A 14851-nucleotide genomic window follows, 5' to 3' on the forward strand; every position below is an offset into this window, starting at 1 on the left:
AACATTTTTCATGCAATTTTCAATACATTTTTTGTGCATCAATGTATGTATTATTAACTTTAAAATTAACGCGTGAAAGTTTGTTCTCATTGTATGATATCGATTTTGTGTAATTAAAAATAATTCATTATCAATATTATTAGTGGATACAAAAAACAGAATAGCCTCTTTATAAAATAATTAAATAATATATATTGAAATGTAATATTGTAGTAGATAAAAAATAAATATGTTTTATTTATATTAATAATTATTACATGCATTAACTAATATTTCACGTCGCGGTTACAGCAGGAGCTGGTTCACTTGGGCGCCATCATAATATTCGCAATGACGCTCTAAAAATGTCCCAACTATTTCAGTAAACTTGGACGAGTGCCCAATGTGCGCCGAGCTCATCCTGGTGAAATCGGATTAGACAAGCATCGATATAGATATCGAAAGTGTATCAATGATAAGCTGACACTAATCAAATATAGGCCGATCCATTAATCAACCCTGTCGCTTCGTTACACAGTAGCTATAATTCTACGGTACCATACCCAATATAAAAAACGTATATTTCTAATGGATGATTCAAAAAGCTTATTCATTCACACCCGAAGGTGAGTAAGAAATTATATTTTGGAATCGTTGGTGTGAAGTTATTGAGAGCGAAGGACGCGGTGACTGTTTATTGTTACAAACACGTTATAGATTTTCTTTCAGATAAAAGATGTCAATTTATGAATTTTACATTTACAAAAAGTATGCTTTTTTAATGATATATATATAAGATTTAAAAATATATATAATTTGGAAAATGTGTGAGAAACAGCAGAAAATGTGGTTCATAACTTTGCTAAAGTTAGTGAGAAATATAAAGAGACATCTCTTGACAGTTTTATAATATATGTTATAGAAAAATATTTTATAATAAAAGTTAGATATTTAATACAATAATAAAAAAAATTGCTTAAAAATTAAATAAAACAATTACTATAACAATGAAAATTAGATTGGATAAAAAGCAGTATTATCGGGTTGAATATATTTAATAATTTTAAAAACACCACCCGGCTTCACTCGGTACCAACTTAGAATGTTGTATAATATAATTTAAAAAATATGATGTGTATAGGAATAAACATTTAAAAGAAAACGTATTGTTGTAACATATTAATATTCCACTGATATTATCATGCTTGTTCTATATTAGGAGGCAATCATAATAACAAGTTTTAAAAAATATATATTAGTACACTTTTAAAATCCAATCTAATATTTTTATGAATATACCTTACATGGAAATTAATATGGCAAAATTTTGATATTTTTTTTACTATTCAACATCTTTATACAACAGACATAGTAACATTTTTTAAACATTTAAACCTTCTAATAAAACTATATTATACAATAGAATAATTCAGTTAAATTCGTCTAATTATTTTTAAATAATCGCCGTTAGAATTATAACTTAACCCTTTGAGTAGTGAGTTAATTAGTACATATTTGTTAATTTGTTGATATACACATAAGAGTGAGTTTTAATACTTTTCTATTGATATATTTAGTTTATTTATTGTAAATATTGTTTTTATAATATTCGGCTTTTGTGGATTTTTGTATATCAATTCTGAGCCTTACAATATTTTTTATAAAATTAATATAAAGTATATTTTATATGTTATTATTTTCTATAAGAAGCATTTACATTAAATCAAATTAAAAAAAATAATGTATGGATATAAGGTTTTTTATTTATTATTTATTCAGCTTACTATATTATTATATGACTATCGCCATACTTGTGCCGCCGTACAAGTACGGCGATACTGCTCAAAGGGTTAAAGTTATTCCGTAATCAAAAAAATCTGTTTAGTAAAGTTGTTAATGTATATCATTTATATGTTTCATTTTAATATTTGATTACACATAGTAGTTAAAAAATAGCATACTGTAAATCTTATAGAGAAAATCAGAGTAAAATGCGTAAAAGATTAATATTAAATATGCTATAATTTAACACGGTATTTATATTATAGTAATTATATAAATTAAAGGGAAAAAATACAACTGTCTAATTTAAAAAAAGTTGCAGTAAGTCTACATATTTTATTGGAAAAGTTTATTAAATAATATTTTCAAGCCTAATATTTATTCAATTATCTAAGTCCCATATACAAAAGTCAAAGAAATACTTTTTTCTTGTTTTTTATGATACCCAGTAGACTCCCCAATAACACGGTGAATTGGGGACGTTTTATTGGATGTTTTTTTACATTATATGTTAGCGAGCCAAAGGGAAGATATCTCACCACACACGCCTGATTCGTTTGTATGTATTGTAAAAAATTGTGTATTTTCTAGTCCCCCAACTACACGCAAACAAATAGCACGTCTCCTATTTACCGTGTTATTGGAGGGTCTACTGTATACATGTTTAATATGGATAAAAAACATAATGTTTGTAAACTAAAATACCAATTAGGTATTATATTATAATTATATTTTTATATGATAAAATGTCACTAATAGTACGTACGCAATGTATCGTGTTATTGGGGGGGTCTACTGTATACATTTTTAATATGGAAAAAAATATAATGTTTTTAAACTAAAAAACCAAAATGGGTATTATACTATAATATTATTTTTATATTATATAATGTCACTAATTTATTATCTGCCAAAGTAAAGCGAAAATAATTTTAATAATATTAATTCCTAGCTATTTAAAAACATATATGATATTTCCTACAAGCAAAAGTATCCTATTATTAAAAAAAATATTTATACCTATTTTATCATTACGGTTAGAAAATTAAGAAAAACTTTACTATAATGATCGATAAAAAATATAATTATACAATAATTAATAATTCTGATCTCCCAGAAACGATAGAAAATACTTTTATAACTTGATTTATAGCTACCACTTTATTTTCGAATTAAAATAAATCTGTGAATTTAATTGAACTGTCATCAACATGAGCAACGCCGATTCACCCAAAATTATCCTTAACCCTTTAACCACGGATGACACCTATAGAAGCAGCAGAAAAATCGCTAGTATGCTTGGGCAACTAAATGTGCCATGAGCCTTTGAGTATGTATTTTTTTTTAATAATTTAAGGTTGAAAAACACATTAATTTATTAAAATAATATTTAAATAACTTATGGCATAAATTGGTGCTCCGCCACATATTAGCAAATTTCGAAATGTGGCACAAAAATGTCAGCCGCGTTGAAAGGGTTAAACGGCCAAGGAAAGACTTAACCCGATTTTCAATACGAGTTGGAGACAATTTGCCGCAGAACTACGGGGAAATATATACATGTACATTTTGTACCTGTATTTATAAACTATTATAAACGCATAAATTATAACTGTTCTTAAAACGTTCTGTATTGCGTAATATAACACAGAAATATTGCATCAGGAATTTATGCAATAATAAATATAAGCTTTCGCGGATAAACTTATTATACAACGAAGAAATCGTGAGACAATCCTGAAATTATATTGCGTAATTGAAAACAGAAATATTGCATCACGAAGTTGTTGTTTAGTAATAAATAAAAGCTTTCGCAGATAAATTTATAATATAACAAAGAAATGATTTAGCGGCGCGTCTGGTTGGATAGCAAGACTTTGTAAAATATATTTTTTATGGTTTGTAGCTTAACTATAAATAATTAATTTAGTTAAGTTCTTAACCTGATTAAGTAACTATCTGTTTTTTTAAATATTAAAAAAATAAATAGTAAGAGTGAGTCAGGTTTTATATTTACTTTTTTACTATCTAGATACAGGTGAAATAGGAATAAAAATGACTCATACCTCAAAGAATTCTCTAGCTTGTTGATTGTCGTTGAGGAAAATCTGAGATGATGGCTCATCCCTGCAATAGGCAACATGTTTATCAAACTCTCGCTCCATTCTCAAAAACGTTTTCCCAATCATTTTCGGTTCGTTGGCGTAATATTTGACTCCTTCAATCAAGACTCTGAAATATACAAATCATAATTTTAGTAAATAAAAGAAATCTCTCATATGCCTAGTAATAATATATTTTCTCTCACGTATTGTGGAAATCGGCAATCTGTTTAAAGTTATTGAACACTAAATCTTTGTTATCGCTGACAATTTTCGGGGTCGTGGCTTTGTCCAAAGGTTTCATGTATCTCTCCACAACCTGCATCAAGTCTCTTCCGAATTCTTCTTCCGTCTCGACCAGTTCTCGAACGACGGCTCTTATAAAATAAAATAAAATTATGAGTATAATCATAAAATATAATGAAGTATCATGTTTGCTTATAGTTAGATTTCACAACATCGATCGTAAAATTTAACTATGCGTGAACTTGGTCAGGATTAACTTTTAAAGGGTTTCCACCATCGGCTCGTTAGCGACAACCAAGCTGAGAGTGTTAAATCAGTCGACGGCTTTTACGATGCGCTCTTGTTACGCTCCAGCTGTTTTGATCTTGGCCCAATTGGAAAGCGAAGAAGTTTTCTTTAGCAGTCGAGACGAGCAATTAACTTTTTTTATTTTATTATCTGTGCATTAATCAACTAAATAAGCCGTATAAGTTTGAGTGTTTTTTGAATAATACATTTATAAAAATAATGACCAGATTTTTTTTGTGAATATGATGAATATGCTTCAAATATATTAGTTTTAGTTTTATCTAATCAGATTACTCACTGTCTTCTAAAGGCGGCATCAGCTGTTGGTCCACCAGTTTTTCGAACTCGGTCTTCGTCGTCTTTCGATCGAATGGCTGCTGCTGGAACCCAACCTTGTCTTTCTTTTCCATTTTCGTCCATAACTCTAACCAGCAATCTGAAAAAAATAATAAAATAAATGAGTATTTCGTAACCATTAGAAAGGGAATCAAAAATAAAATATTTATAGCATGGTCAATAATCACTCGTAAAAGTTACGTCGAAGAATTACTAGATTCATGTCAATTGAGGACTGTCGGATGTCCACTAATAGTTAAAAAGCAAGTACATTGAAACCGTTGCACCTTATTTAAACAGAGAGAAAGTCTGGATACCTTCACTGAACATGTAAGCATAGCATTTTTAAACTGTGCAATATGAAAAATGACGACGTTGGCAAAAGTAGTAATTTCGAAACTACCGTTACACACGTCACGCGTTGCACTTCATAATTCCTCAAGAATGCTTTACAACCACTGCCCTTTTTATAACGCTGCATAAGTAAAGGCAGGTACATGCATAATATGCATGCTTCTTCTGGTCTAGGAATAAAACAAAATATTTAATAAATTACTTTAACCGGTTGGCGGTTTTATTTTTGCTTTGGTGATTTAAGAAGTTGCTCCGATAAGAAGAAATTACGCATGGGAATTGACAGAACGTACCACGATTTTTATTTTTCGATAATCCAAAAAAATTTTTTTATATTGTTTTTGTAAAGTAGCAACAGTTGTTATTGACGATTATTATTGACAGTTGAAGCGGCCTTAATTTTTTTGTTAAAACAATTGAAATATATTAATTCTGAGCTAAGCTCAAATTTTCAACGAGCAATTAAAAAAAATATATATAATTGAAGAAACCAGACATTGATGTCCTTAATTAAATATTTGCAAAGTCAAGAATCTTCAAAATAATAACTAAAAAAGAATGACTTATTTTGGAAAAATAGAATTTAAAACGGGGAAAGAAATTATTGGCAGATTATTTAATGGCTCGACGAATTACAAGGCCCTCGCAACTCCATTAAATTATAATGCCTGCACTACACTCTCGGCAAGTTGTCCGAATCGAAGTTACAACTGAAGTCGGCCGATACCTACGACTTCGAGTAAGCGACCACAATGTCGCAAATTTTATATGCCGTCAGAAATGACGTCCGGACGGCGGATTCTGTCACGTACAGCCAGCATATTTGCGCGCGATCGAAAAACGTGCCAAATAATCGCAATTTTTAAATTGTCATATTATTAAATTTACGCTACTGATAATTATAAAAGTTTGTGTGGGCACATCTGTGACTATCCTAGAATTTGTCGCCATCGATTCTAAATAAGAATTCGTTATGGTGTGATATTTATATAAGCCGATCTAGGAAAATACACAAGGATATTCGAAACGATTTTTTAACAAAATCAAGTACCACTAATTATTTTTTTATTATTTAATTTTCTATGAAAACAATATAATAACGATATCTGTTAGAAGAATATACTATAAAAATATAATTAATCCCTTTTGGTGCCCTAAAATATTCAAAGATGTCAATAAGAGTCTGTTGAAGTCCCCGATAAGCATGTGGTATTATAACTTGACCACGTGACCACGATGCAGCGCTCAACATGCGTATTAACCATAGGACGCCTACGCGCATACTGAAATTGAACCTAGTTACTCGTTTTATCTCAGTTTGCGAAGCACCATATCATGATCTCTCTCACTCTTGTCACTTTACACGCGAGAGAGCGAAAGGGGAAGTATCTTACCGCTCGCGCTCGAAAGAGCAGCACCGACTTCGGTCCTTTTGCCTCCATTCCTTTTGCCGACAATGTTCGGATGCGCGAAGCTAGCCAAGTCGACTGAATTACCCCTACCTTACCTCCCGTCCTCGGTAACATCAGAAAATTTCCGAGAGATTTTAGAGCGGGCAGTACCGAACTCAACCGAAGTAACCCACTATATTCTCCGTCCTTGGCCAACCTTGGCCAACTTCCAGAGAGTGTCGCAACAATTAGAAAAAGAAATTTCTTTCAGCCTTACAGAGAGTAGTGTAAGAAAATCAACATCTTACGCATTAATGAAAAAAGGATTCAAAATATTTGAGTCGACAGGTAAAAGAAAAAATAATATACAGTGCCTATTTGAAGCTTTGCTGTCGATTAAACCAGCATCAACACAAAACGAGAAAAAAATTTCCACGACCGAAATTTTAAAAGTCCTAACTAAAGTAAGTTAGAAATCAATAAGACGACAATAACGACTTTTAAATAATAATAGACAGATTAGCTATACAACAATAAGTTTTGAATTCAACTATAGATATAGACATCGTGGAGGTTACCAGAGGTTGCACAATAGCCGCAAAATTTTAAAAGACATCTCAATAATTATTTCTTGAGCAATTTTAAAGATAAATGACAAGAGAATTCTTTTATCTTAAAATAATTTTGTTTTCTCACGACTATAAAGCATATTTTTGTTAAAAATGAAATTTGTACGAATATTTTACAATCAGTGCATTTTTCAAAAACTGTTATATAAAAAAGGTGGGTCTTTGCTAGATGTTTGAAAATATATATGTTTTATTAAAAGCTTTTAATAGATGGCGGCATTATTTGAATAACTAAAAATTGTTAACGATTTTTAATTGCTCTTATTTTTGTTTTGGTAACCTAAGAACTATATTAGTGAGCAAATAAGAAAAAACTGCTCTGCCTAAGAATCAGCAGATTGCAAAAATATATGGTAGCTTTCCACAGATTTTTTTTTCACCATAAGAAAATAACAAGAATGACCAATTCCACTTTTTGTATTTTACTGTACTGTATTTACCAGATATGCTCTCCTGCGACTTTTTAGCAAGATAAAATTAAAAGGACAACTTTTAGCGGTCTAACTTTATTCTGAATAAATAAATGCAAAATCTATGAGTGAACTTGAAGTACATACAAAATAACGCATTTTAATAAAAACAACTTTGAAGAGAACAATACTTTAATTGAATAATAAAAAATAAATAAATTGAAGATATTTTCAAGTCATACCTCGTGCGATATTCTAATAAGAATTTATATATATTTTTTATTTAAGTTGATATGTTAACTATTATAATATTATACTAGTTAAATAAATTTACAAAAAAAAACATTTAATGTTTGCGTAGTTGTCAAGTGTATAAGCGTATCTTTAAAAATATTCAGAGAACATCTTCGTGGCTATAAATCCCAATGGTAATAAAAACAAGTATTTACGCATTACATACCTGATCCGATTCTGGTCTATTCCTAAAATAACGTGAAATATCTGTTTATCTCCAGGAGGGATTCCTGCTGCACTGCGGAATTCCTCCGACGGTGCGTTGTTACTCAACTCACCCATGTTATTATTTCAATGGTAAGCAATATAATAACTTGAATGGCACCAATCCAAGTGACTTAACATAAAACAATATTTAATTGTCTGCATGCCACGCGTCTTTCTGTTCATTCAACTGACTTTGCACTTCTGTTTCTAACGTTTATTGCGGCGTTATTAAATGCAGCTCATATAATAAATTAGCTACGTTGAAATGTTTATTAAACAGCAGTGTGCTTTCTCAGTGCGTGTGTTTATTGTGATCAAATTAATTATATACACATATTTAAAAAATGTCACAGATTTTATTAAACATTGCCCTGAAACGAATCTATTTATGGATATGTCTTTCAAGAGGTGATAGCACGTAGCGATATAAAAAAATCACTACTTTTAATAGATTTAGCGATATAAAAAATAGGAATGGCTTGAAAAGTGGGTGCTGCACGAACTAGATAAAAAGAGAGGTTTTTGAGAGTTGGATTGAATTTTTTTGTAAAGGACTTTAAGCGATGCATAATTGCTGTTCTGGCATGATAAGTATTCTAACGCGTACCATGACGCTTAAAATGTATGCTAAAATAAAAACTATATCATTACTTATTAAAATAAGGTTTCCATGAGTTTTTTAGTTATTCTTTTTAAATATATACATAAAACAACTTGATTGTTCCTGACAAAAAACAATATCAATTTTTTCAGGATTAAATATGTATCGTAAATCATCTGGGATTCTGGAATTGAATTTCCTATCACATACATATGATGACACTAAATATATAAAACAGTTTTTTGATAATACGAAAGATTTCTTTGTTCGATTCACAATAAATATTATCTTGTAATGTGTGTGAATATATATAATTTCATATTTTTAACAATTTCATTTAGGTTAATTATTTTTACTGAATACACAAAAGTGAGTTATTTATATAATTATTTTATAAACACGCACATTATTTTACATTGTATATATAATAATTTGAAACTTTGAACACTTAGCACATCATAAACGTGTTCCGAATAAAATTTTCAAGCACATGTAATTTATAATATTTTTACATCATCAAAATAATTTTGTTAGATAAAATATTTATCATACATATGTACATATATACTTGACCATTTTATATTTATAGTTCAAAGCATAAACAAATAAGTAATGCCATTTTATTTCTACCGTTCTTATATATCCAGTTAAATCTAGAACGAACCACACAGTTTTATTCTCGTGAAGTTAAGAACTTTAAAGTCAAATAACTAAAAATTAAGGCCATGGAAATGTATTTTTAATCTTGAAATTAAACAAAAATTATAATATTTTTCTATTTTATTATTAATAATACCATGTTAAGCATGCGTTACGCCAACACATTATGCTTATTACAATATACTCAACTGAGCATGCAAACATAATAGCACTTCAAAGAAAACCGCCTGGTTTATAGGTGAGCTCTTTGGACTAGTGCCTAAAATTTCGTACGCTGATTTGCCATTATGAAAAATAACGCAAACTTATATAACTGAAATTAATAAAATTTATCCAAAATTCGGGTGGTCCGTTTAGTGTCCTGGTCTCTGGCCAGACATGGTGTCTTTTTAGACTATTTTGCCAGGTAGGAAAGCATCAATCATTACAGATGCACTTGCGCCCACTTCAAGTTGTTCAGTGTGAAGATTGTCAGAAGCCAGACAAACGTTAGCCAAAGTTCTCAATCTCTAGGCCATATGACTAATAAGAACAAGACATAGATTTACGGCGACGTTCGATTCCGTTGTAAAATTATACTATGTTCAAAGTGAATCATCTGATTTTGGCGGATTTGCAACTTAAAGTCGTTAAGTCGACCGACAAGTTTATGAATCGTTAAGCTACTAAATGAGTGTTTTAAGTGTGTCGCTCTAGGATGTGATTTAAAGAGGGTATAAATGGTTAATTAATTGCTAGTATAATTCACAATACGCTGTAATGCCAGGTAATTATAATTAATCACATATGTTAATAATTATGCGTATGTGTAGAAAATAGTAACGTAATAATTAATTCATAAATAAATCATGTCTGTTGTGAGGCCCGTGTGAATGCTAGATCACTTCTTGGAACCATATAAGAGCCGATTGCCCATGAAAGTTATCTTAATCTCAGAAGTTTTTGTTCTGAAAAGCACTTTCTTTCACGAGACGAGCTAAGGGCAAAGCCCCGGCGACAAATCCAAAAGGGTTGCTCCTCTCCAAATAAAATCCCTGCAAGGCGATGTCTCGAATTCGTTGCTATAAAAATATACTATTTTTTTACATGAGATATAATTTGTTATAAATATAAAATGTTGCTCTAAGGTGTCGTTTAAACTCAATTTGACAGTTTCGTAATGTTAATTTGCTGTTCAAACCCAAAGCTAACCTAAAATAATTAAGCAAATACAACTTGACCTAATTAAAGTTCTAAAACTATAGTTAGCTTAGGAATTTTAACGACACTTTATAATATTATTAGCGCCAATTATATTTTCGATAGTAAAAATATAAATCTACCGGTGAAAATGTATTCAGATATAATTTCATTGTAACACTTTCATCTAACACTATAGTTAGATTGCAGTATTTATAATTTTTAGCTTTCTAATATAGATTAATTTAATTTTTTATATGATATATAATTTTTATTGTCTTTGACAGAATGTTGAATAGTTTGACTGTTTCTATCGATTTTGTAAGTTGAGTTAATGCTTATCAATCAAAAATAAAAAAACGTATTTACAAAAGTGATGATGTTATACATATACAATATAATATATTTTTTTTATATAAATGTCGTGTTCATCAATTAAACCACTCTTATATGATATTTACAATCAAAGGGATGAACTCATGCTATTAAATCATAAAAAAGGTATTTCGTCACGTGAAAAGGCGTTTTAAGCGTCTAAGAAAATATGGATTTCTACGATAAAATGGGGCACCACCGTGAGAATCTTTTTAACAGCTTAAAGTCATATAACCGTAGCCTTGAGAAAATTTAGGGTTGCTTTCGAAACGGCCGTTTCTAATCTGCTCTAGCCAATGGAAATCTGTTTTCAAAAAATGCTACACATTTTAATATTTAATCGTCCCACCGGAAAAGAAGCGGCCCGTACAGACGCCATACAGGAACGTAGACTACAAAAAATTCTTCCTTTTACACGCCTCCTCAGATATTTTTTTCTATCGAAATTTACACTTTTTTTCAACACCTCTTTAAACTGGACTTAAATCAAATGAAGATCGACCTAATTTTAGCGAAGATTGCAGAAGCCGCCGCTTCTCTCTTCGCATCTACTATTCCAGCTTGACGCCCGGAATCCAGAGTTCAACATATACACACACAAAGATTTAATGTATCAAATAATAGCAAAACATAAAGTTTGGCTTAATAAAATAAACTCACTGACATTTTATATATAAAGAAAATAACTAGAAGCTAATTTTTAATGGCCTACTATAATCACATTTAAAGAATAAGCTTTTAAGCACATAATTATATAATAATACTTTGCGCGTTCATTTTACTTTCTACGTCAAACGTCTTACATAACTCAAAGTTCAATAGCTCAACAAGCACGTAAATACAAAACTTTTAAAGAATATTCTTCAAATTTAAAATAGCCAGAATTTCTACTGGCGTCTCGCACTACATACGTAACTAGGTTAAAGTCAAAAATTTACTCGCAAAACGTCTGCGAAAAATAAATAAAACGCCGATTGTCTCGCAAGATAGAGCATTGAAACAATCCAAAGTCCACCTTCGAAGTATATTTTTTCAAAATAAAAAAAAAATACATTTTTTGACAAATGTCTTTTTCGTACGTCCCGTCGCACATAAGGCCAATTAACTAAATTACGGCGCCAAAAATACGAAAAAGTATTCTCTTCAAATTAATCACAAATATTTTTAAAACGTTCTTTATTAACCAGTCCGCAATGCTCCGTATTTTTTTTTTGTTAGTGCAACACCCACGTGCTGGCACGTGCCTGCAAAGTTAGGTTATCTTCCGCACAGCCAATATCGGTCAGTTGCGCCTGAATTGTCGACGGAGTAACTACGCTCGTCCTATTTTCCTAAATTTGAAATCACAAGGTTTTAAACATGGATATTGAAGCTTCAGGTATATACTTTAATATTAAATTATTGTTAACGTAACAGTTATACGTAGTATAGATATAATATATGTTTTATGAAATACAATTTTTGTTTAAATAAAATATTGAAATGTTAACTTAAGCTAGAGTTATAAAAAAAGTTCCGAAAAGTACACTAATTTTTTTTTACTAGTTCGAAGAAATATCTCATAGTTAATATAAAAAAGTAAAATTCAAGTCCCCCTCCTTCCCCCTTTGTTAAATCGAGCTTATTATTTTCAGGTAGTCGTGGCGATCCTGCTCTTAAGGAAGTGAAGATTAAGAGAAAAGAACTATTTTTAGTGTTAAAAAATGAACAGTTTTACAAATTATCGTCATTAAAGTGTAATGAACAATTATTACGGTATATTTTGGATAAGTTTGGTGCTAGTGAACTTTCTGAAAATTGTACAAAACAAATAAAACTTATAGTCAAAATGTTTATCACAAAGCTTTTGACGAAATGGCGTGGTTGTAATTACATGTACGAGCGTTTTAACAACAAGCACATGAAATGGCTTGATGAAGACTTAAAACTCCCGGAGATACTTGTACAACCATCACAGCTTCCGTCATCAGCATCAAATCGTTCAGAGCAAAAGAGGCGCGGCAGACCAAAAAAATTGTTCGAAGAGAGTTCTCAGCGCAGTAAGCAACGACACGTTGAATTAATTATATCAAATCACAGTTCAGAAAAACTGTGCTTGGCTGCAGGTTCTAGCTTGGTGAAATCAGGCAAGAGAACTGCAGCCCAACTTGTAAAATTAGCTATCCAATCTACGCCCAGAAGACTAAAAAAAATGAAAGTGGTGCATGATACATCATCATCTGCTACTACTATAAGACCGTACAGTCCTGAAGAAGCTTTAGGTCTTATAGTGGATCTTGGGTTGACAAAAGAAGGATATATGACAATGCGATTTGGAGCAAAAGAAAGAGGGGCTGATATTTATCCCTCATATCATGCAATAGTAGAGGCAAAGAAAAAATGTTATCCTTCAAATATTAAGGTTACAGAAAATGAGGCTGTAGTACCACTGCTGGATCTTCTGACGCATACTACACAACGTCTGGCACAAGTACAAGCTGATGTGATTCTGCAGAATATTTCGGAGGACTGTGATACAATCGAAATGTATTATAAATGGGGTCTAGATGGCAGTGGTGGACACAGTATATATAAACAAAATTTCGCAAACAATTCAAAATATGCGGATTCCAACATAATTTTATGTACGATTGTGCCACTACAAATGTGTAAACCTAACAAAAGCAATAAAAAAATATATTGGAAAAACCCGACACCATCATCGACAAGGTATTGCCGTCCAATTAGCTTCAAAATAAAAAGAGAAAATGTCCAAAATGTGAAATATGAATACAACCAAGTACAAACACAAATATTGCAATTAGAACCCACAGTAATTGTTCTAGGGACTAAGGCAATAAAATTCATACATATTCCAATATGTACGATGCTTGATGGAAAAACTGTAAACATATTAACTGATACTTCAAGTTCGCAAGCGTGCAATATTTGTAAGGCTACTCCTAAAGATCTAAATGATCTAGATATACAAAAGAACAGAGTCTGTGATGAAGACACCTTTAAATATGGCATTTCTGTACTACATGCACATCTTAGATGTTATGAATATTTACTGCATATTGCATATAAATTAGAATTACAGCAGTGGCAAGCAAGAGGGGAATTTGCAAAAGAAAAAGTAAGGGATAGAAAAAGTATAATAGTGACTGAATTTTATCAAGAAATGGGCCTCGTTGTTGATCAACCAAAACAAGGTGGAGGCAATAGCAATGACGGTAACACAGCACGAATCTTTTTCAAGAATCCTTTGCTTGTTTCAAAAATAACTGGAATCGACAAAGAATTAATAGAAAGATTCTCAAACATACTTTCCATCATTTCTTGTGGGCACTACGTCAAAGAAGAACTATTTAAAAAGTATTGCTTTGAAACAGCACAAATAGCCATTTCACTTTATGGTTGGTACAAAATGAGTGCTAGTGTTCACAAACTCTTAATACATGGAGCTGATATTATAAAATCTTTACCCTTGCCAATAGGCCAACTGTCAGAAGATGCAATTGAGTCAGCCCATAAAGACTATAAAAAATTAAGACAATATCACTCCAGAAAAACTTCAAGAATCAACACCAATAGTGACATATTTAACTGGATGCTAGTAGCATCGGACCCTATTGTGACAAATAAACGAAAAAAACCTAAAAAACAAAAAACACAATTCAATGAAGTTGTATTAAGCATGCTAAGACTGCCTACTTTCTGTGGTGGTGATGAAGTTGAGAGTAATAGTGATCAGGAGTCTGATGATGATGATAAAGATGATTATGTGGATGTAAAATAATATTTTAATCAAAATTGTAAATTATGTACCTATCTCATTATATCAAAATACAGATATAATTTAATATGAAACTGTTTTTTTTTTAAATTAGAAAACTATGAGTACCTGACCTCAACTAACTATTTTTTTGAAAGATAATTATTAAGTAGTCTCCTCATAAGCACTTCTGATCAGAATATCAAATAAAATCATGTTTTATATTTTTGTCGTCGTAAATTGATGATTCGGCCTTATGTG

General features: G+C 30.8%; 1 protein-coding gene across 9 annotated transcripts in view; it reads right to left on the reverse strand.

The window, feature by feature from the left end:
- Positions 1-14851, reverse strand: part of Obsc (Obscurin) — a 105694-nt gene that overhangs the window by 44629 nt on the left and 46214 nt on the right. For all 9 annotated transcript variants that reach the window (XM_088181847.1, XM_088181845.1, XM_088181849.1 and 6 more), the window contains 3 exons: positions 4696-4833; positions 4070-4240; positions 3828-3993 (listed from right to left, as the gene is read on the reverse strand). In XM_088181847.1, the coding sequence (XP_088037973.1) occupies positions 3828-3993; positions 4070-4240; positions 4696-4833 (475 nt within the window). The remainder of the gene's footprint in view (positions 1-3827; positions 3994-4069; positions 4241-4695; positions 4834-14851) is intronic.

Source organism: Plectrocnemia conspersa, unplaced genomic scaffold (genome assembly GCF_051122295.1).
Source record: "Plectrocnemia conspersa isolate PC_06_02 unplaced genomic scaffold, ASM5112229v1 ptg000002l, whole genome shotgun sequence".
In the NCBI taxonomy this organism is placed as follows: domain Eukaryota; kingdom Metazoa; phylum Arthropoda; class Insecta; order Trichoptera; family Polycentropodidae; genus Plectrocnemia; species Plectrocnemia conspersa.